Source organism: Lepidochelys kempii, chromosome 6 (assembly GCF_965140285.1).
Source record: "Lepidochelys kempii isolate rLepKem1 chromosome 6, rLepKem1.hap1, whole genome shotgun sequence".
Classification (NCBI taxonomy): domain Eukaryota; kingdom Metazoa; phylum Chordata; order Testudines; family Cheloniidae; genus Lepidochelys; species Lepidochelys kempii.
The window spans coordinates 69378363-69397858 of NC_136385.1; the positions used below are offsets into that span (position 1 = coordinate 69378363).

Here is a 19496-nt window from a genome sequence, read left to right on the forward strand (position 1 = left end):
CCAAGCACCGCCCCTGCGCGGAAAGTGGTCGGGGAGTCAGTCCTCTCGCGCTGCCGGCGGGGCGGCCTGACATTAGCCATGGCATTAGCCGCCCGGCGCACGCTGCGCGGCGCTGGGACGTTGTGCGCGCAAGGGATGCTGCAGAGTGTGCTGCACCGATCCTGCCACCACGTGCTCAGGCGCAGCCTAGCCCAGGCACTGGGAGCCGCCACCACCATGGCGCCCAGTGTTCAGTTCTCGCCCGCCCCACGCAGCCTGTTCGATGAGCCGCTGGCTATCACCGTGCACGGGCTGTGCCCGCAGCAGGAGGTCACTCTCCGTCTGTCTCTGCAGGACGAGGGGGGCGAGCTCTTCCAGTCCTGCGCCCTCTACCAGGCAGAGAGCAGCGGGGAGCTGGAGCTCACCCGCTCCCCAGCGCTGCCGGGAGGCAGCTTCTCCGGCCTGGACCCCATGGGGCTGCTCTGGTCCCTGCAGCCCCAGAACCCCTTCAGACGGCTGGTGAAGCGGGATGTGCAAAGCCCCTTCTGCCTGGAGCTGGAGGTATTCGAGGGCCACGGGCCGCTCCCCAGCCGGCTGCTGGCCAGGGGTGCCCACGAGCGGAGCTTCCTGCGGGAAGGAGTGAGGAGGATCCCGGTGCGAGAGGGGAGGATCCGGGCCACACTCTTCCTGCCTCCTGGTGAGTAACCGAGTACTGCCCCTACACCTCCCTCCTCGGGGCTTCCACCGGCAGCCGGGCAGGGCGCGGCCCCTCAGCCTGCTGAGTCCCACGCTCCACAGGACGTCGGGATTTCCCGCCTAATTTCCAGACGGAGTCCCGGGGAGCCCCTCTCCCCCTTGCTGAATGTTCCAAACAACCCTGCCCCCCGCCAGAAGCGAGTGGCCCAGAGCCATCCAAAAACATGCTTCGCGTTAAAGTGCCGCCCCAAAGCAGCCCCCTCCCGCGTCCAGAAGCAGAGCCCCAGCCCCCCCAGCCCCGCAAAGCCGCACATAATGTCACTCTACTAGAGTATAAACACCACACGCGCAGGAGTTTTCAGCAGCCAGCTTCCAAAATAAAATGTTTATACTGATGTGGAATGGACGGTAGAGGTCTAGTCGGCTTCACTCACTCCATACTGTGAGCATGGCTAACGCCATACAAAACAACGGGGAAAGGAGGTGGCAGGGGCATCTGCAGTGGTCTCCTTCATAAATCTTTATCCTGTGGTTACCTATGATGTGGGAGACCCTGGTTCAGTTCACCCTTCTGCCTGATAAGGGATTTCAATGGGGAATCTGTCATCTCTCCAATGAGCGTCCTAACCACTGACTATGGCAGAGGTCCTCAAAGTGTGGGGCACTTTACCTTTACTACAACCTTCGCTGGTGACTGTAATGTCTTGCACCAAGGAGGGCTGCCCCAGCTGGGCAGGACATCCCGGCAGGGGACAGGCGGGTGGAGGTGTTCACGAGGTTAGTGAGGAAGTATGGGGGATAAAGAGGGTTGAGCTATGTCTTCAATAACTAGTTTTCTATATATTTACATCTCTTTTTGACTTGTTAGTTTGGTGAAGTATCCTAGGCCATGATTAACAAAGACTGTGGCAAAGATGAGGGATGGACTGAAACTCAATCCAGCCAAGATGGTGCCAGAAATTATATTAGTACCCTTGACGGGTGGGGTCTCACTCTTTATTTCTCAGATTCTTAACTTTGGGGTCTTTCTGAGGTCTACAGTTGCTCTTCACATGCCATGGGAAGTCCACTTTTTAATCATTTATACTTGATGAGGAGACTGCATCCTTTTCTTTTGCACGCAGACCTCTCCAGTGTTATCCAGAAATTTATCTAACATAAAAATTATCTGAATACAGCAGGTCTTTCTGTGTAAGGCTGTACTTAATGGTTTGGGATATAGAGTATATAAGATACCAACTCTTCCCTTGTCGTACCATGGCCACTGCTGGAATGTGTTGTGTGTTCGAATTTAATAATTTGAGATTGTCAAATAGGCTCAAATGGAATTATTTAATCAAAGATTATAAATCAGATTAGTACAGCACTACACAGAATACAGGAAGACGTACTTTACCACCCCACAGATGGTGAAGAGAAGGTAATTTGGTCCCTTCCTGTGTACTCAGTGGAATGCTGGCATTGTTAGTTCCCAATCCAAGTCCCCAAACATCTGTCATTTTATAGAGTGTGAGACAAAAACTCCTTTTTGGAGGAAAAATACTTTTCCACAATTAATTGCACTATGCGTTCTGTTTTGACATTTTCATTGTACCTAATTACTTATGAGCTTTCTTTTATGGTATCTTTAGGTTACATGATCAGTAAGCCAAAGGGAATTCTAATTCAGTCATTATTACTGAGAGCTGTGACAACCAGCAGTTCTTACTAAGTTTATAAACGTCTTTCAGTGGATCCTTATTTCCTCCATTACATGAAACATGTGCAATAACAAATATCCCTTATCAATCATCCAGTTTTGTTTATAACCTACTTCTGTAGACACTTAGTAGTTTGAGGGCTATTTTCCCTGGACACCTGGACTATATTAGTAAAGGCAGGGTAAAAACTAGTGTTAAAAGATTACACACATTCCATTATAAAGTTCATTTTCCCTTCATCCATTATGTTTAATTGAAGGACAAAGAACTTTTTAATTTAAATATATGTAGGGCAATAAATAGATACCCAGAATAAAAATGCATATAATAGAATTAAGTGTTTAACATACAAAAATGATAAAAGTTAATATTTAATAACACATGAGGGACTCCAGCTAACACTCACCACCTGATTATAAAAGGGAGGTAATGGCATGTTCTCGGTGAAGTCCAAGTCTCTGAAACCTGTCTTCTGTCTTGGTGTACTAGATCTTGGATTTGATTACCCATTGCAAGAACCATCTGTTTCTGAGGCCTTTTCTAAGGATGGGGCAAAGGGGTGTCAACTAAGGGTATGTCTACACCATGAAATTTATAGAAGTCGTTTTTTTAGAAATCGTTTTTAAATACTCGATTGTGTGTGTCCCCACACAAAATGCTCTAAGTGCATTAACTCGGCGGAGTGCTTCCACAGTACCGAGGCTAGCGTCGACTTCTGGAGTGTTGCACTGTGGGTAGCTATCCCACAGTTCCTGCAGTCTCCGCTGCCCATTGGAGTTCTGGGTTGAGATCCCAATGCCTGATGGGGCAAAAAACGTTGTCGCGGGTGGTTCTGGGTCTCCTCCCCTCCCTCCCTCTGTGAAAGCAACGACAGACAGGCCCTCCTTCCCTCCCTCCCTCTGTGAAAGCAACGACAGACAATCGTTCCGCGCCTTTTTTCTGTGCAGACGCCATACCACGGCAAGCATGGAGCCCGCTCAGATCACTCTGGCAATTAGGAGCACATTAAACACCACACGCATTATCCAGCAGTATATGCAGCACCAGAACCTGGCAAAGCGAAACCGGGCGAGTAGGCGATGTCAGCACGGTGACGAGAGTGATGAGGACATGGACACAGACTTCTCTCAAAGCATGGGCCCTGGCAATGCAGGCATCATGGTGCTAATGGGGCAGGTTCATGCCGTGGAATGCCAATTCTGGGCCTGGCAAGCACAAGACTGGTGGGACCGTGTAGTGTTGCAGGTCTGGGACGATCCCCGGTGGCTGCGAAACTTTCGCATGCGTAAGGGCACTTTCATGGAACTTTGTGACTTGCTTTCCCCTGCCTTGAAGCACAAGAATACCAAGATGAGAGCAGCCCTCATAGTTGAGAAGCGAGTGGCGATAGCCCTGTGGAAGCTTGCAACGCCAGACAGCTACCGGTCAGTTGGGAATCAATTTGGAGTGGGCAAATCTACTGTGGGGGCTGCTGTGATGCAAGTAGCCCATGCAATGAAAGATCTGCTGATATCAAGGGTAGTGACCCTGGGAAATGTGCAGCCTCATAGTGGATGGCTTTGCTATAATAGGATTCCCTAACTGTGGTGGGGCCATAGACAGAACCCATATCCCTATCTTGGCACCGGAGCACCAAGCCGGCGAGTACATAAACTGCAAGGGGTACTTTTCAATAGTGCTGCAAGCACTGGTGGATCACAAGGGTAGCCTGGGAGGGGTGGTGGAGGAGGGAAGGACAAAGACACACCGCGCTTTAAAAGTTTAAAATTTTAAAACTTCATAGAATCATAGACTATCAGGGTTGGAAGGGACCTCAGGAGGTCATCTAGTCCAACCCCCTGCTCAAAGCAGGACCAATCCCCAATTTTTGCCCCAGATCCCTAAATGGCCCCCTCAAGGATTGAACTCACAACCCTGGGTTTAGCAGGCCAATGCTCAAACCACTGAGCTATCCCCCCCCCCCCCCATTTTAATGCTCAAACCAATGAGCTATCCCTCCCCCCCAATGAGCTATCCCTCCCTTATTGAATGCCAGCCTTTTGTTGCTTGGGCAATCCTCTGGGGTGGAGTTGCTGGGTGGCCGGAGGCCCCCCACCGCGTTCTTGGGCGTCTGGGTGAGGAGGCTATGGAACTTGGGGAGGAGGGCGGTTGGTTACACAGGGGCTGTAGCGGCGGTCTGTGCTCCTGCTGCCTTTCCTGCAGCTCAGCCATATGCTGGAGCGCATTAGTTTGATCCTCCAGAAGCCTCAGCATTGAATCCTGCCTCCTCTCATCATGCTGCCACCACCTTTCAGCTTCAGCCCTCCACTTACTCTCTTCAGCCCACCACCTCTCCTCCCGGTCATTTTGTGCTTTCCTGCACTCTGACATTGTCTGCCTCCACGCATTCGTCTGTGCTCTGTCAGTGTGGGAGGTCAGCATGAGCTCAGAGAACATTTAATCACAAGTGTGTTTTTTTTGCCTTCTCATCTTCACTAGCCTCTGGGAAGGAGAAGATCCTGTGATCCTTGAAACACATGCAGCTGGTGGAGGAAAAAAAAAGGGACAGTGGTATTTAAAAAGACACATTTTATAGAACAATCGGTACACTCTTTCACGGTAAACCTTGCTGTTAACATTACATACACAGCACATGTGCTTTCGTTCCAAGGTCGCATTTTGCCTCCCCCCCCACCACGTGGCTAGCCCCTCGTCCTTCCCCCCTCCCCATGGCTAAGAGCGGGGAACATTTCTGTTCAGCCACAGGCAAACAGCCCACCACGAATGGGCACCTCTGAATGTCCCCTTAAGAAAAGCACCCTATTTCAACCAGGTGACCATGAATGATATCACATTGCTGAGGATAACACAGAGAGATAAAGAATGGATGTTGTTTGAACGCCAGCAAAAATACACTGCAATGCTTTGTTCTACGATGATTCCCGAGTATGTGCTACTGGCCTGGTGTGGTAAAGTGTCCTGCCATGGTGGACGGAATAAGCTGCCCTCCTCAGAAACCTTTTGCAAAGGCTTTGGGAGTACATCCAGGAGAGCCGCAAATGCCAGGGCAAATTAATCATTAAACATGCTTGCTTTTAAACCATGTATAGTATTTTAAAAGGTACACTCACCAGAGGTCCCTTCTCCGCCTGGCGGGTCCGGGAGGCAGCCTTGGGTGGGTTCGGGGGGTACTGGCTCCAGGTCCAGGGTGAGAAACAGTTTCTGGCTGTCGGGAAAACCGGTTTCTCCGTTCGCTTGCTGTAAGCTATCTACAACTTCATCATCATCATCTTCCTCATCCCCAAAACCTGCTTTCGTGTTGCCTCCATCTCCATTGAAGGAGTCAAACAACACGGCTGGGGTAGTGGTGGCTGAACCCCCTAAAATGGCATGCAGCTCATCATAGAAGCAGCATGTTTGGGGCTCTGACCCGGAGTGGCCGTTCGCCTCTCTGGTTTTCTGGTAGGCTTGCCTCAGCTCCTTACATTTCACATGGCACTGCTTCAGGTCCCTGTTATGGCCTCTGTCCTTCATGCCCTGGGAGATTTTGACAAATGTTTTGGCATTTTGAAAACTGGAACGGAGTTCTGATAGCACGGATTCCTCTCCCCATACAGCGATCAGATCCCATACCTCCCGTTCAGTCCATGCTGGGGCTCTTTTGTGATTCTGGGACTCCATCATGGTCACCTCTGCTGATGAGCTCTGGCCAGCGTGGAAAGCTGCAGGTGACCATGCAAACAGGAAATTGAAATTCAAAAGTTTGCGGGCTTTTTACTGTCTACCTGGCCAGTGCATCTGAGTTGAGAGTGCTGGCCAGAGCGGTCACAATAGAGCACTCTGGGATAGCTCCCGGAGGCCAATACTGTCTAATTGCATCCACAGTACCCCAAATTCGACCCGGCAAGGCCGATTTAAGCGCTAATCCCCTTGTCAGAGGTGGAGTAAGGAAATCGATTTTAAGAGCCCTTTAAGTTAAAAAAAAGGGCTTCATCGTCTGGACGAGTGCAGGGTTAAATCGATTTAACGCTGCTAAATTTGACCTCAACTCCTAGTGTAGACCAGGGCCTAGAGACAAATGAAGGTTTAAAGGAATTGGAGACTTGTGTCTGCGATATGGTTGATTTTTTTTTTTCGATAATTTTATTGAATAATAAAGATTTCTGGTTTTTAACAATGTATGGCACCTAAATCATAGGATAGACATGTGGGGGAAATCACAATCAATAATGGCTTTTGTCAAATAATCCTTGGTTTCTTCAGTAATTGCAAGAATATGTATTATTATCCAGACCTGCACATGACATAGCAGGCTTTCTATTATAATCTCTGAAGTATTTAGTAGTTTATGGAGAACCTAGTGAACCTTAATCTTCTAGCTTTCTTTTAAAAAAAATAAAAAATTTTAGAGCAACGTAAAGACCAAATGGTATGAAATTTGAAATGTAAAGGAAGAATTTTGAGCTAATTACATCCCTTTATTTGGTCTCCTACAGAAGATGGTCCCTTTCCTGGAATCATTGACCTATATGGTACTGGGGGCGGGCTTCCTGAATATCGGGCAAGCCTTCTGGCCAATCATGGCTTTGCCACACTGGCTCTGGCTTACTATGGCTATGAAGATCTCCCCAAAGATATGAGGGAATTCCATCTAGAGTATTTTGAGGAAGCTGTGAACTATATGTTGCAACACTCACAGGTCAGTTTATTCATGGGTGTCCCCATGATACAGGGAGCGCTCATCATAAGACTGTTGTAAAGCAATATATGATACATAACTGCTGTGCTTAAAATCTCAGCTCTATCAAAGTCCATTGTAAACAACTTGTATTGGTAATCCTCTATGACTGGTCAGTTTGAACTTTGCATTTTAAGCTGGTACCATTTCCTGGAGGGTGTCTTACTGACGCCCACCCCCCAACTCACCCACCCACACGTTGATATCAAATTCTACTGAAGTTGTGTCTGTTTCTTTTGAGGGCTGTTGCCAGAGATTCTCAAGCTTCCAAAAGGAGTTTAATTTTTATTTTTTTGTAGATTGGCCATGACACAGTGTTTTTATGCATGGCAAGCTTCTGTGATCCCAGTTCAAGGAAGTCCACAAACACCAAGTTATTGCCTTTTAGTTTAAGAAGCTGTTACGGTCACTACTAAATGTTAAAATTTTGTATTCTGGGACTGCATTTGTTTCCAGTACCTGGTGATTGATATTTTGAGGCCTTGTCTTTGTACGATTCATAATAGCCACAACCACTAGAGCCATTCTAATCTACCCAGTCTATTGGTGAAATCCCATTTCTCTCCCACCATACTGAGCACAGGATGCTCCACCCTCTTTGAATACCGTCAGTGCCTTCCTCCCCCATTATATTTTCTATCATGTTAAAATTCCATGCCCTTCATCTTTTGAAGGCCCTGCATAATTTAACCCCTTCCTCCAGTTCGTTGAAACCAGTGGAGTTGCGGCCAGTTATGCTGGTGGTGAAACAGGTGGTGAAGGAGCGTAATCTTAGTAAACTATGGCACAGTCTTTAGTTAAGGGTTCATATTTGAGTGTCTTACACTTGATGACCACTCTGGAATCATTATGGAGTTAGATTAAACCTTTTACAAATATTTTAACCAGGATGGCTATCTTCCAAGATCATGCTGTTTTTTACTCTTGTGAATTTGCATTTATAAATGGAAAAGTTTATATAGGAAAGTACTCTAGAAGCACCAGTTACAGTTCCATAATTATGGTTGAGTATTTTGCACTAAAAGCAGGAATTCAGCTATTCTAAAGAAAATTGCAGTGTATCCTTTCCAAAATTACAGCACTTATTCTTTGAGTAAATTCTCATAAATTTCTTTCTTTACAAGTACATTGTGAGTAGTTTGAGATAAAAATTAATTACAAATGGGCCATTTTAAGAATTTTTTTTCTGTGCCAAATTATCTTAATGGAATAATGCGGATTCTTCAAACTTCCTGAGTAGTTAAAACTCACTGAAATCTTGTGCATCAGCTACAGTTGAAGAAACATTCTTGGGATTAATGTTCATTTTTAGCATTATTATTAACTGAACATTTCTCCTTCAGAAGCAGTAGAATAATAATGATGTTCTACAGAGAATTCCATGAAAAACTGGCCCCTTTTAAAATGGCTGCCATCTCTCATTTTCCCAATGAGAGTGAAGCCAAGCTGCCTTCAGCAGTCACCTTGCTGGCCAGGACGGAAAACATTTTTGGTGCCTTCTCCCAAGCAGCTGTGAAAGGAGGGGGGGGAAAAAGGCCAACCAATCAGCAAAGCAAAAATGGCCAACCAGTTGGAGTGGAGGGGGGAAAAAAGCCAATCTGTGCCAGCACCCCCGGAAGAAGGTGCCTAGGGCAACTGCCCTTCCTACCCACCCCTAGAACCAGTCATGGGTGGCTTCCACCAATGACACTATGAGGGAGGACAAATTGAATGTACAGTATCTTTAAAAATCTCATCTGGGGCTGCAAACCCTATTGTACACTAATTATAATTGTATGGTTATTGTATTGCATCAATATAGACTGGAGTTAAAGTTGGTTGGGTGCCTAACTGTGTTTTACTTTTTCTTAATATGTTTGGATTTCTTTAAGTAGAACCCTAACTCTGAATTTCCTGGGCTTGTAATACTTGGTGTGAGGATAATTAGGGTGACAATTGCCATCTTGCTTGACACCAGGATTCAACTAGGGACCTCCAGAGTTCTAAGTACAAATCTATCTACCGATTGAGCGAAAGAGCCAGGTTCCATAGCTGGGAGTTGTAAACAACTTGCATCCTCTTTCCCTTAGGCACAGTGTGGGACGTATAACACACATGTCCAGTGGGTTACAACAGTATCTCTGAAATGTATTTTCTTTAAAATACCAATATGTACTCAGTCTTAACATCACTTTATCATAGTTTTTATCTGGGAATTAATATTCAGTATAGATGTCCTCCTCTTCCCCAACACACTAGATCTGAAGAAAACCTAGAATATAGTTGTATGTGTTTTTTGTTTTTTGATGGTAAGCTCAAACCCAGCTAAAATGCAAGGGACCCCCTCTACCTTAGAAGTGAGGTTGAAGCCATTCCTCAAGCTGTGGTGATCTCATAAACTATGCTGAATTGGGTTGAGCTAATACTTGGATGGAAGAATTATAATGAAAACCTAGGCTACTACAGGAAAGAGTATTGCTGATTCAATAAGTGACTTTTCTCCTGGGAGTTAATATTAATTAGTTATCTGTAATATCATCACTTTGCAATGTAAAAACAGTCACTCTACCCCACTCCAGATGTGGCAGCATTCACTAGAGGGTGAGTAGATTTCTATGAAGTTCATACAGTTATCAGAGTTTGAGTCCTTAGAGATCCAAATGGATATAGGTGCTATAGAAATGTAAGATTATTAATTTCCATTCAGTGCTAATGACCTCTCTTTCTCTCCCACTCAGGTTAAAGGTCCTGGAATTGGGTTACTTGGAATCTCCAAAGGTGGTGACCTATGTATCTCCATGGCTTCCTTCTTAAAAGGCATTACTGCCACTGTCACCATCAATGGCTCTGTGGCCAATGTGGGTGCAGTGCTTCGTTACAAGGATATCACCATTCCACCTCTTGGCGTCAATCCGAAACGCATTAAGTTTGATAAGTCTGGGATTGCAGATATTGTGGATGTCTTGAATAACCCACTAGAGGGGCCTGACCGTCAAAGCTTCATCCCACTGGAGAAAGCTGAGGGGCACTTCTTGTTCATTGTTGGCAAGGATGATCATAACTGGAAGAGCGAATTCTTAGCTACTGAAGCCTCCAATCGTTTGCAGGCTCATGGAAAGGAAAAGCCTGAGATAGTCTGTTACCCTGGAGCAGGGCATTATATTGAACCCCCCTTTTCCCCAATGTGCTCAGCCTCAATGCACCTGTTGGTTGGCAGTCCTGTGATCTGGGGAGGTGAGCCCAAAGCTCATTCTGTGGCACAAGTGGATGCTTGGCAGCAAATCCAAGCCTTCTTCCACAAACATCTCAATGGTAAACAAGGTGTAACAACCAAGCTGGGAGATCCAAGGCTATAAGGTGCATTTTACAGCTAAAATTACTAGTTGTTAAAGTTTACTTGGGTAAAAGAATCTTTCAGTGAGTATGAAAGGGAATTTGAGTGAATAAATCTTTAAGCTGAATTTTTTTGTTCCTCCTCTCCACTGCCCAAGTTGCTGCTGGACCTTCGGGGACCAGAGGGTTTTCTGTTTTCTCAGTCCATTGGACATGACCCCCTTGTAAGTCACATCCCACCAGTTGAGGATTAGTGCACAGTAGAGTTAACTTTCAGCCTACTCTGTGGGGATTTAGCCATTATATATGATTCTCATTATAGTCTCATGGCTTGGATTATAAGAAACTGAATTGAAATATTGTCACTGTTGCTTCTGAATTAAATTTACTTAAACTGTTCGTTAGTTTGATAAATTTCAAAATCCAGTGCCTTGCAAATCCAAGCTAAAATTGACTGTAAGACCAACTTAGTGTTTTATGGAGATTTTTTTCATTATCATTAAAATTAAATAAAACATGTTTGAGGATTTTTGTGCAATTGTATTATAGGAAGTGCTGGCAGCAACATAGGTTAAGGTTGCCAAATATATTCCATTATAAGGCCCTATATTCAACAGATTGTAACTTTGCCAGACTTAAACTGTTTGGGCTGAAATTTTCTGTGCCAGTCATCTGCCTCAGTCTGATTTTTTGTTTTGGGGTTTTTTTTGTTTCAGCTAAAATGAATCAGCCATTTCCAAGAAAAAGAGTAGTGAAATTTTTGTTTTTCCTGTGTTAAAATATTACAACTACTTTATTCAGAAGTTGTAGTGCCTCAGTGGTTTGGAGCAGGGACTCAAAATTTGGCAGGTGGATCACCTTAGTATTGGGGATATGACTCTTGTTGATTTGTATATATCTGCCCAAATTTAGCTAAATTATAAGCCTCTAGAAATTGAAGTTTGCACATGTTCATTAGAGGTTTGTTAGAGGCTGACAGTATTAATATTTAAAGATTCCATCTGCAATGAGCACACTCCTACCCCATACAGCTCCTGGTGCTGACCAGACTGAGCATGATCCATTCCAAGATTGCATGGGTTGAGCAGGACTTTTCCTAAAATTGCTCCTCCTACCTGCTGTAGCACTAAACACCAGAACAGAGAGCAGGGAGTTTCTGTCCTTGGATTTCAGGGACCCCACTGCTGGGGCTTTGGCTGTGTAGAGGGAAAGGAAGGTTCAGCCTGAGTTGCTCAAATGCAGAGGGATGAGAAGAGAACACAAACAGTCTGTGGGAGGACATGGAAGCAGGGGAGATAGAAACAGAAGGGGTCAGGCTGGGGGAGATGGAGCAGAAGGGTCTATAACCATTAGAGAGACACTCATTTCCAGAACATAGAATACAGTCCAGAATTCCCGAGTCCCAACAAAACTCTGCTGTCACCAAATAGCTGTCAAACCCATTAACAAAGAGTGTGTTTCATGCACCTCTAGTGATTGGTCCACCTACAGGATAATAGCCTACTACTGCAACCAGTTAATTAGTGCAAGTGATAGAGATCTGTGCTGTGGTGGATCTAAAAGTTATAATCCTGTTGATGACCTATGTTTGGGTCAATATGGCTTCACATGATGGATTTTTTTGTTTTAGTACTTTGCTTTAAAAAAAACCTCAGGAAATTATATAGGAAAAACACCACATTACAAGAACATTAAGGCTGCAAGATGGAGCACTCGGAAGTTATAAAATGTCAGAAGTAGTGTTGCCCATGCATAGATTATGATCATACTGTTTTTTCTTCTGGACTTCTGCCTCATTTCCTAACTTCTGAGTGCTTGACTTTGCGACTTATTACTCTATTAATGTCATCTTATATGTAAGTTTGTATTCAGTGTAGTAAGCTGTTATATTAAATGACATGAGGGGCCTATCAGTCCCTTAACAAACAAGCAGCACAAGCAAGATGCACTCCCTCAAAAAGCCTGTACATAGAAATAGATAAAAAGGAGCTGGAGAAAAGATTCACTCACATGTGTCAGTCCAAGTTAGCATGAATCCTGAGCATATTTGCTTCTTAGGGTACATCTACGTAGCAAAAAAACCCAACAAGACAGTAGTGAGTCTCTGAGCTCTGGTCAACTGACTTGGGTTCATGCTATGGGGCTAAAAATAATAGTGTGGGTATTTGGGCTTGGATTGGAGCCTGGGCTTTGAAACCTGGCATGAGGGGAAGGACTCAGAGCCTGGGCTCCAACACAAGCAGGAATGTCTATGTTGGTATTTTTAGTCCCATAGCGTGAAACTAAGTCAGTTGAACCGGGCTCTGAGCCTTGCTGCCACTGGGGTTTTTTTGCTGTATGTACCCCTACTGTTTCTTTTGAGGTGCCTGTCTCACATTCACTCCCATTACTGTGGCTGCAAATACCACCACTGTCTTCAAATGGGCCCAATCATCTGCAGAACTTGGAGATGTGTTGAAAATCAGGAAAAACTATTAAAGGTGACCTGGCTGGATATGGGCTTTGCTCCTGTGAGAGCTTGAAGTATATGCTGAGAATGGACCATGTGAAGTTTAAATGTGGGCAGTCTGGTTGGTAGTAATCTCTTCTAGCCTATCCATCGCCATTCTTAAATATTAATATTGTCTACTAATCAGCAGGCAAAGCTTTGTCAGTCAGCTGCAATATTGAAGCCTCGATCTGCCCTCTTTCCCTCAGAGATTTTCTAAGCAGGACAGAGTGGAACAAGTAAAGAGAGGAATAAACAACCTAGTTTAAATGAAACTCCCTGAGGGGAAATGGAAGGCATGTAGGTGGAAGCAGAGAGAACTAGAACAAACTGGTATACCTGTTTGTGATCTTCCAGTGGTTGCAGATGTCTTGGAGTGAGCAGCCGAAAACTTGGGAGAAGGGCTTAACCTGTAGTGGAGTTTGGAGGGCTGCTCTTCCAAATCTGTGGCAGACCCAAGTAAAGGTGCTGGATGAGTATGAGAAGGAAGGTCCAATAGTTCCTAAATAGTTCAATGCTCCAGTGGTGAAAGAATGCATATGTCCAAATGGCTCTGGAGTCAAAGTTCATGGAGAAGTTAAACATTTAAAAACAATTACACACTTAACCAAGATTTTTTTCTGCTTTTTCTAAATCTTAGAAATATCAGGAATATCAAGTCTGGGATTCTCCTTAGGGTGCTGTCCCTGGACCGTGCATGTAAGCACCATCTTTCATAATAGCCTCCAGCTATTTCTAAAAGTTCATACACCTGTCTTCCCTCTTAATGAGACACCGGAGCCAAAGATTATAGGCTGAAAGTGAGAGAAAAGATGGCTCAAGGCCTCTCCCTACATTAGATTTCCTCCTTTTGCCCTATTTCCACTTCCTACAATATGAAAGTTGAGTTTTGTTCACATCCTTATATATTTGGTTATTTACAGATATAAACTGAGTTCTTAAAATATTGGTAAGGTAAGACCTTTCTCCATCCTAAATTGTCTGCTATGCTGATCACTGGGTTTTTGGATTTCAGTGCTGAACGTTTCTAGGTGTCAGTTCCTTCTAAGAGGAATATTCTTTTTCTTAGAAACCTAAGCAGCTCAACTGCTTCCCTCTCAGCGCTCCGGGTGAGGACGCGCACTGCCAACACGAGCCAATAGTGCACACTCACAAGTGATGTAATAACTGCGGCAGCTGTATACTGGCCTACCTTAGGTCAACATAGTCTTCTAGTGTAGCCATGACCTAAGAAGGTTTTGCCTTAGCAGTGCTTAATTTGTAATTAAACAGGTGCTGGCCCTCAAGCAATTTTTTACTTTAATAGCTGACATGGCAAGCTTGGAGGTACCAGAGCACCTAGAGGTGCCTGGGCTCAGCCCGGGCACAAATTAAGCGCTGTTCCCTAAGCTCCTAGCAGTTGTGGAGGAGGTGGGCTACTCTGGGCGCCTGGCTGGGGGCTTTTTTTCCCCCCTTCCCTCTTCTTCAACCCCCCCACAAAGATCTTCCCGCCCCATCCGGCGGGTTATCCAGGCTGCGGCTCCCCCCCGCCCTCTCCTCATTCCAGGGGCTGGGCGCGACCGCGCCCCCCGGCTGCACGAAGCGGCTTTCCGGGCCGGCAGAAGGGAGCGGCGTCCCTGGAAGGGCCTCTCCGGCGGGCCGGAGGCGGCGCTGTGTCTCTGCGATCGATTGAGGCTGCCTTGGAGGTCTCCGGGCCCGGCCGGGGCGCGAGCTGGTGTGTAGTGGCCGGCTCCGAGCCGCCCAGTGGCTGGGGGAGCGGAGAGGGGCGGCGAGCGGGGTTGCCCGTACCCCGCCATGTGGCGCGTGGCCCGGGCCTGGACCGCCTGCTTGCGGCCTCCCAGGCAGTGCCGCCCCCCGGGGCCGCGCTCTGGCACCAGGGGGGCTGCGACCGTGGCGGTGGAGCCCGCGGCGGGGCTGGCGGACGAGCCGGTGGCGACCAAGGTGCTGGGGCTCGCCCCGGGGCAGCGGGTGACGCTGAGGGGACTCGTGGCGAACGAGCAGGGCTGCCTCTTCGACTCCTGCGCCCACTACCTGGCGGACAGCCTCGGGGAGCTGGACCTGTCCAGGGACACTGCCCAGGGAGGGGACTACACTGGGGTGGAGCCCATGGGGCTGTTCTGGAGCCTCTCCCCCGCCGGCATGGAGAGACCCTACCAGAGGCTCGTGCCGAAGCAGATTAAGACCCCCATGAAGGTGGAGGTATCAGTTCACCAAGGGCACAGTCAGCCTGGCAGCATCCCAGGGCAGGTCCTCGCCAAGGCCAATGTAGAGAGATGGTTCACTGCCCCCGGGGTGCGAAGGATTAGGCTGAAAGAGGGCAGCGTGAGGGGGAGCCTGTTCCTACCCTCAGGTGAGTGAGGGAAGCTCTGCCTTTTGGGGGCTGACGCATTGAATCTCCGGTGGCTTCCCTTTTCCTACATGTAAGGTGTGATGGTGATAATCACTTGCCTCTGTAAAGGGCTTTGGCAGAAGCCACTGACAGAAGGTGCCTATAAGTGCAAAGTGTTATGCACAGTACTGTCTCATCTGATTAGTGCATATAGGGAAGAATGAAAGCATATTTCTTCTGTCAATGGAAGTTTATAAGATTGGGCCCTTTCATTGTGTAAAAATAAATACTCTAGAAATTGCCCTAAAGCCTTTACGGTTATTCCAAAAAGCTGCTTTAAATAATTGGAAGAGACGATATAAGTGCAAAATATAATTTATTATCTGAACACAATCACACAGGATTTCTGCTTGCAGAAAACAAGACTGAAAAATAGTCCATGTCCTCCCACACATATTGCAGCAATAGTTTTTTTGTTTTTTTTAAAGTTCACAAGAATAAGATGAATGCTGAAAATGAAAAGGCCTAACCCATGGTATATACTACTATAAATAATCCTGCTGTGTATCTTAGAAGTTTATTATAAGACAGTGGTAAAAGCAAAAGATGACAATTTATTAATGCATAACAGAGCAAGAGAAAGGCAGTTGTTATAGATCAGCTCATCACTCCGTCTGCATCTGGGATTCCCCATAACTCTGAAGTAAGGTAAAGTGTGGTGGAGTTTCCAAAATTTGTAGAAGGGTGACTGAATTAGTGAGAAGTCATATTTTCTTCTTAACAGGAGATAGTTATGGGCCCAATTCTTTTACCATGCTAAACAGGGGGAAATCCCCCATGGATTCCAGTGGGAGTAGGATTGTGCCCTATCGGACACTTTCTCTTCATCAAATGCATATAAATATGCAGGCCATCTGAAGAGATTATAGCAAATACATGCATACCAACTCTCTCTCATATATCTCAGAACCAAAACTACTCATGAGTTTTATACTATAAAGGAAGTATTTTGCTAGATTGAGGCCTAAATCATGATCTCTGGTTAATTTAGAGGGCGATCCAAGGTCCCTTGAAGTCGGCAGAAAGCCTCAGATTGATCTGAATGGACTTTGGAGGCCCTTAGTCAGCACTCTTGATTCACCATTATTGAAGCCAGGGTATTTTGCTAAGAGCTACATCCACTTTACAGGCATGTACAGGGTTTTCACTGAACTTAGTGGTATCCACAAGTCTGCAACCTAGAACTAAATTTGTCTCTTTAAACATTCCTGTTTTTTGATGCTACCATATGTAGCCTAGATAGTACCTTTGCTTGAATTACATAGTGGCCTCAGTCACAAGCAGTGGAGATGGTGTATCTTATTCATATACTCAGAACTTCAAGAGTTTCCAAAATTTATAATAAAAAACATAATGCATCTAAAATGTTTGTTTTACTATATCCTTCATCTTCCCCCCCTCCCACACACACAATAGGAATATTCTGTTATATTTCACAAGACACACTTCATCTTTAACTTCTGTTTTTATTAAATTTGTCATTAGTACCATTGTGGAATAGAAAAAAATCTTGCATTTAACAGTTGTTCACAGAAGCAAAGTGTTTGCCAGCCCTCCTGAAAACTGCATCCAAATGTACAGGTTTACTATTCTATTTTGATTCCTCATTTTCTGCACCCAGATGGAGCAAGGAAGTCAGATATACATTTTATAAAAAGGTCTGCCTCTCCTGCAATTTGTCCTGCTGTTGTCAATGTTGTCAATTCCTTAAAGCACCAATTTTGCCCATTGAAATAATTATGATTTTTTTGCCATTGAATTCAATTTGAGCAAGATCAGGACCTAAGATCCTTGTTTTTTTCTCCTGTATTTTCTGCAGTCTGTATGTGGCAAATTGGCAATTCTTTAACTGAAGAAGAGCTATGTTTCTTTGCTGCTATCAATAAAATTGGAGATAAATATATTTTGTTTTAAGTTGTGTTCCATTCAGTTTGGTACACAACCCAATCTAATGACACATATCAGGGCCAAAGCAGATTCCATCTGCAACCTGTGCTTTCTTTAAAGAAATCCATGGCCAAGATTTTCATTAACTGATGCCTGAATTTAGGCTCCTAATTCCATACTTAAGTACCTATATGGGGGCTTGGCTACACAGGCAAATTGACTGACAGAATTCCCTGTGTGGGCACCGTTATGGAATAAAAGTCACTTTATTCCAGAATAATTAGGGTGTATCCAAATCAGTGTAATAAATTTTGGAATCAAAACACTTTTATTCCGGAATAGAGAGTGTCCACACAGGGAGCTATGCTGGAATAGCTGTTCTGGTCCATTTCCTTAAGTGGCCTAACTTTCAAAAGAACTGAGCACTCAGAAGCTCCCATTAAAGTTACAGTAAAATTGATGTTTGAGTCAGAGAGCTGCTTCGTGCTCAGTGTTTCAGAAAGTCAGGACGTTTATATAGGCCTCAGAAGCCTCAGTTTTGGCTCCCATTTATGAAAATCTTGGCCTGTAATTTTGGGCCAGAAGCTATGTAAATTTGCCATTATGCTGCTGCATTCCTCTCATGCAGCCTACCAAAAAAAATAATGTTCCTTTTGGTTAGACAGAAGCCACCTAAAACTTACTCACCAAAAAAAAAAAAAAAAAAAGGTTTCTGTTAAGGCTTCTGTGATTACCCATGGCTTGCACTGTGAGAATCCCAGAGGAGTTGGACAGAATACGTGACCTTAAAATGAATTAGACTTCTGTTAGAAGGCTAAATTTACTGGCAAGAGGCTACTATAAAACACAGGGGGGAGGTTCAGGGGGAAAACATCTGTAGAGCCTTAGCTGTTTATGGTTTCCTCAAGTAGTGCCATGGTGAAATTTACATAATACTTGTCTGTTTCACAGCTGCTCAAAAGGGCTGTTAGTAGCAGCAATGAAACTGTTCAGTGATTTCCATTTCAATCTGCTGCTTTCATTAATAACTTTATTGCTGAGGAAAAATGAGGACTGTTAGAATCACAGAAGTTGGAAATGAAAGAGAGAACTAGCTGATCTAGTCCATCCCTTGCACTGCCTGATTTTTCCTTACAATATATTTTCAAAAACAACAAGGAGTCCTTGTGGCACCTTAGAGACACATCTTTTCATGTATTTATACCTGCTCCTGTATTTTCCACTCCATGCATCTGCTAAAGTGGGTTCTAGCCCACGAAAGCTTATGCCCAACTAAATTTATTAGTCTCTAAGGTGCCACAAGGACTCCTCATTGTTTTTGCTGATATAGACTAACACGGCTACCACTCTGAAATATATTTTCAGTGCTTTGTCTAATTTTAACCGTTCCAAGCAATGGAGCTTCACTGTTCAGTAGTCTAACGAGTCTTGCTCAGAGCTTCCATTTCCAAAAATCCCTTAAGCGCCAAGACTTCCATCAGTGCATTATGTGTAACTCTTATTAATGTTAAGGTACATTCACATGAGAATAGACCTTTCCCTCTCCCAATTGCAGATCATTGCAGCTACCTGGATTTGAATGGATCAGCCATGCCATCTGATGGTCAGTCAGAAAAATAACAAGATTGCTTGTGCTTCTCACAGACCTAGAGGACAGTATTCTCAAACCCTAGGTCAAAGTCCAAACTCATCAGGTATCCACTCTCTGCCATACTGGCAACATACCACTGTGCAGTAATTGTGACCCAGATCCACAAAGGCATTCAGACTCCTAACTTCCATTGATTGCCTTTTACTTTTGAGGATCTGGGCCAAAATGAGACTGGCTGCAACAACACATTGGTTTAACGTATGATCTGCTTCTTCAGGATGAGAAGGCAAAGCGTTTGGAAAGCATATTGGGTGCAGTTAAAAAGTATGTTTACTTGTTTGAGCAGGTGTTCCATATAGCTGTAATGGGAAATATTACTAGTACTGATATCTTGCCAGTGAAAACGTAATAAGTTTTCTAGTAATCATGCCTACTGTATGTTGCAGTTCATTTTTTACTATATTACCTCTAATATCTTGGCCTGATAACAATATTATTCTTTTTCTCATTTTTGTAGGGGACGGCCCCTTTCCAGGAGTGATCGACATGTTTGGTGATGAAGGTGGATTGATGGAGTTCAGATCCAGTCTCCTAGCAACCCGTGGCTTTGCTGCTCTTTCTCTGCCCTATTTTGACTTTGAGGATCTGCCCACGGTCATGAAGGATTTGCATCTCGAATACTTTGAGGAGGCAGCTAGATTTCTACAGCGTCACCCAAAAGTGAGTGTAATGAGATA

At 44.9% G+C, this 19496-nt stretch overlaps 4 protein-coding genes across 7 annotated transcripts in view; 2 read left to right on the plus strand and 2 right to left on the minus strand.

Moving 5' to 3' along the window:
• Positions 1-173, minus strand: part of HEATR4 (HEAT repeat containing 4) — a 71199-nt gene extending 71026 nt beyond the window's left edge. Inside the window, exon 1 of the mRNA XM_073348541.2 lies at positions 1-173. Coding sequence (XP_073204642.2) covers positions 1-85 — 85 coding nt within the window. The 5' untranslated portion in view covers positions 86-173.
• On the plus strand, positions 13-12099 carry LOC140913004 (acyl-coenzyme A thioesterase 1). 2 transcript variants are annotated; one of them, XM_073348557.2, is made up of 3 exons: positions 13-676; positions 2865-2947; positions 9810-12099. In XM_073348557.2, the coding sequence occupies exons 1-3, from the start codon at positions 79-81 to the stop codon at positions 10425-10427; spliced, it is 1299 nt and encodes a 432-aa protein (XP_073204658.1). In that variant the 5' UTR covers positions 13-78; the 3' UTR covers positions 10428-12099. The 2 variants fall into 2 exon arrangements, with proteins under 2 accessions (XP_073204658.1, XP_073204657.1); XM_073348556.2 differs by lacking the exon at positions 2865-2947 and adding an exon at positions 6851-7053.
• Positions 4399-19496, minus strand: part of LOC140913006 (zinc finger and SCAN domain-containing protein 32-like) — a 25175-nt gene continuing 10077 nt past the window's right edge. The window contains exons 1-4 of one of the 3 annotated variants that reach the window (XM_073348559.1): positions 14085-14325; positions 13232-13445; positions 5486-6076; positions 4399-4897 (exon numbers count right to left, since the gene is read on the minus strand). In XM_073348559.1, the coding sequence (XP_073204660.1) occupies positions 4812-4897; positions 5486-6038 (639 nt within the window). In that variant the 5' untranslated portion in view covers positions 6039-6076; positions 13232-13445; positions 14085-14325 and the 3' untranslated portion in view covers positions 4399-4811. Of the gene's footprint in view, positions 4898-5485; positions 6112-13231; positions 13446-14084; positions 14326-19496 lie in introns of those variants that run through there. The other 2 variants (XM_073348560.1, XM_078853324.1) reach the window with 2 other exon arrangements.
• LOC140913005 (acyl-coenzyme A thioesterase 5) overlaps positions 14625-19496 on the plus strand; it is a 13996-nt gene continuing 9124 nt past the window's right edge. The window contains exons 1-2 of the mRNA XM_073348558.1: positions 14625-15242; positions 19277-19479. Coding sequence (XP_073204659.1) covers positions 14687-15242; positions 19277-19479 — 759 coding nt within the window. The 5' untranslated portion in view covers positions 14625-14686. The remainder of the gene's footprint in view (positions 15243-19276; positions 19480-19496) is intronic.

What these genes read in the sequence shown, in the direction of transcription:
- LOC140913004 (XM_073348556.2), top strand. Translation starts at nt 79, where the DNA reads ATGGCATTAGCCGCCCGGCGCACGCTGCGCGGCGCTGGGACGTTGTGC. An exon ending in CACACTCTTCCTGCCTCCTG is followed by an intron (nt 677 to 6,850) that starts GTGAGTAACCGA and finishes GGTCTCCTACAG; the next exon opens with AAGATGGTCCCTTTCCTGGA. An exon ending in ATATGTTGCAACACTCACAG is followed by an intron (nt 7,054 to 9,809) that starts GTCAGTTTATTC and finishes TCTCCCACTCAG; the next exon opens with GTTAAAGGTCCTGGAATTGG.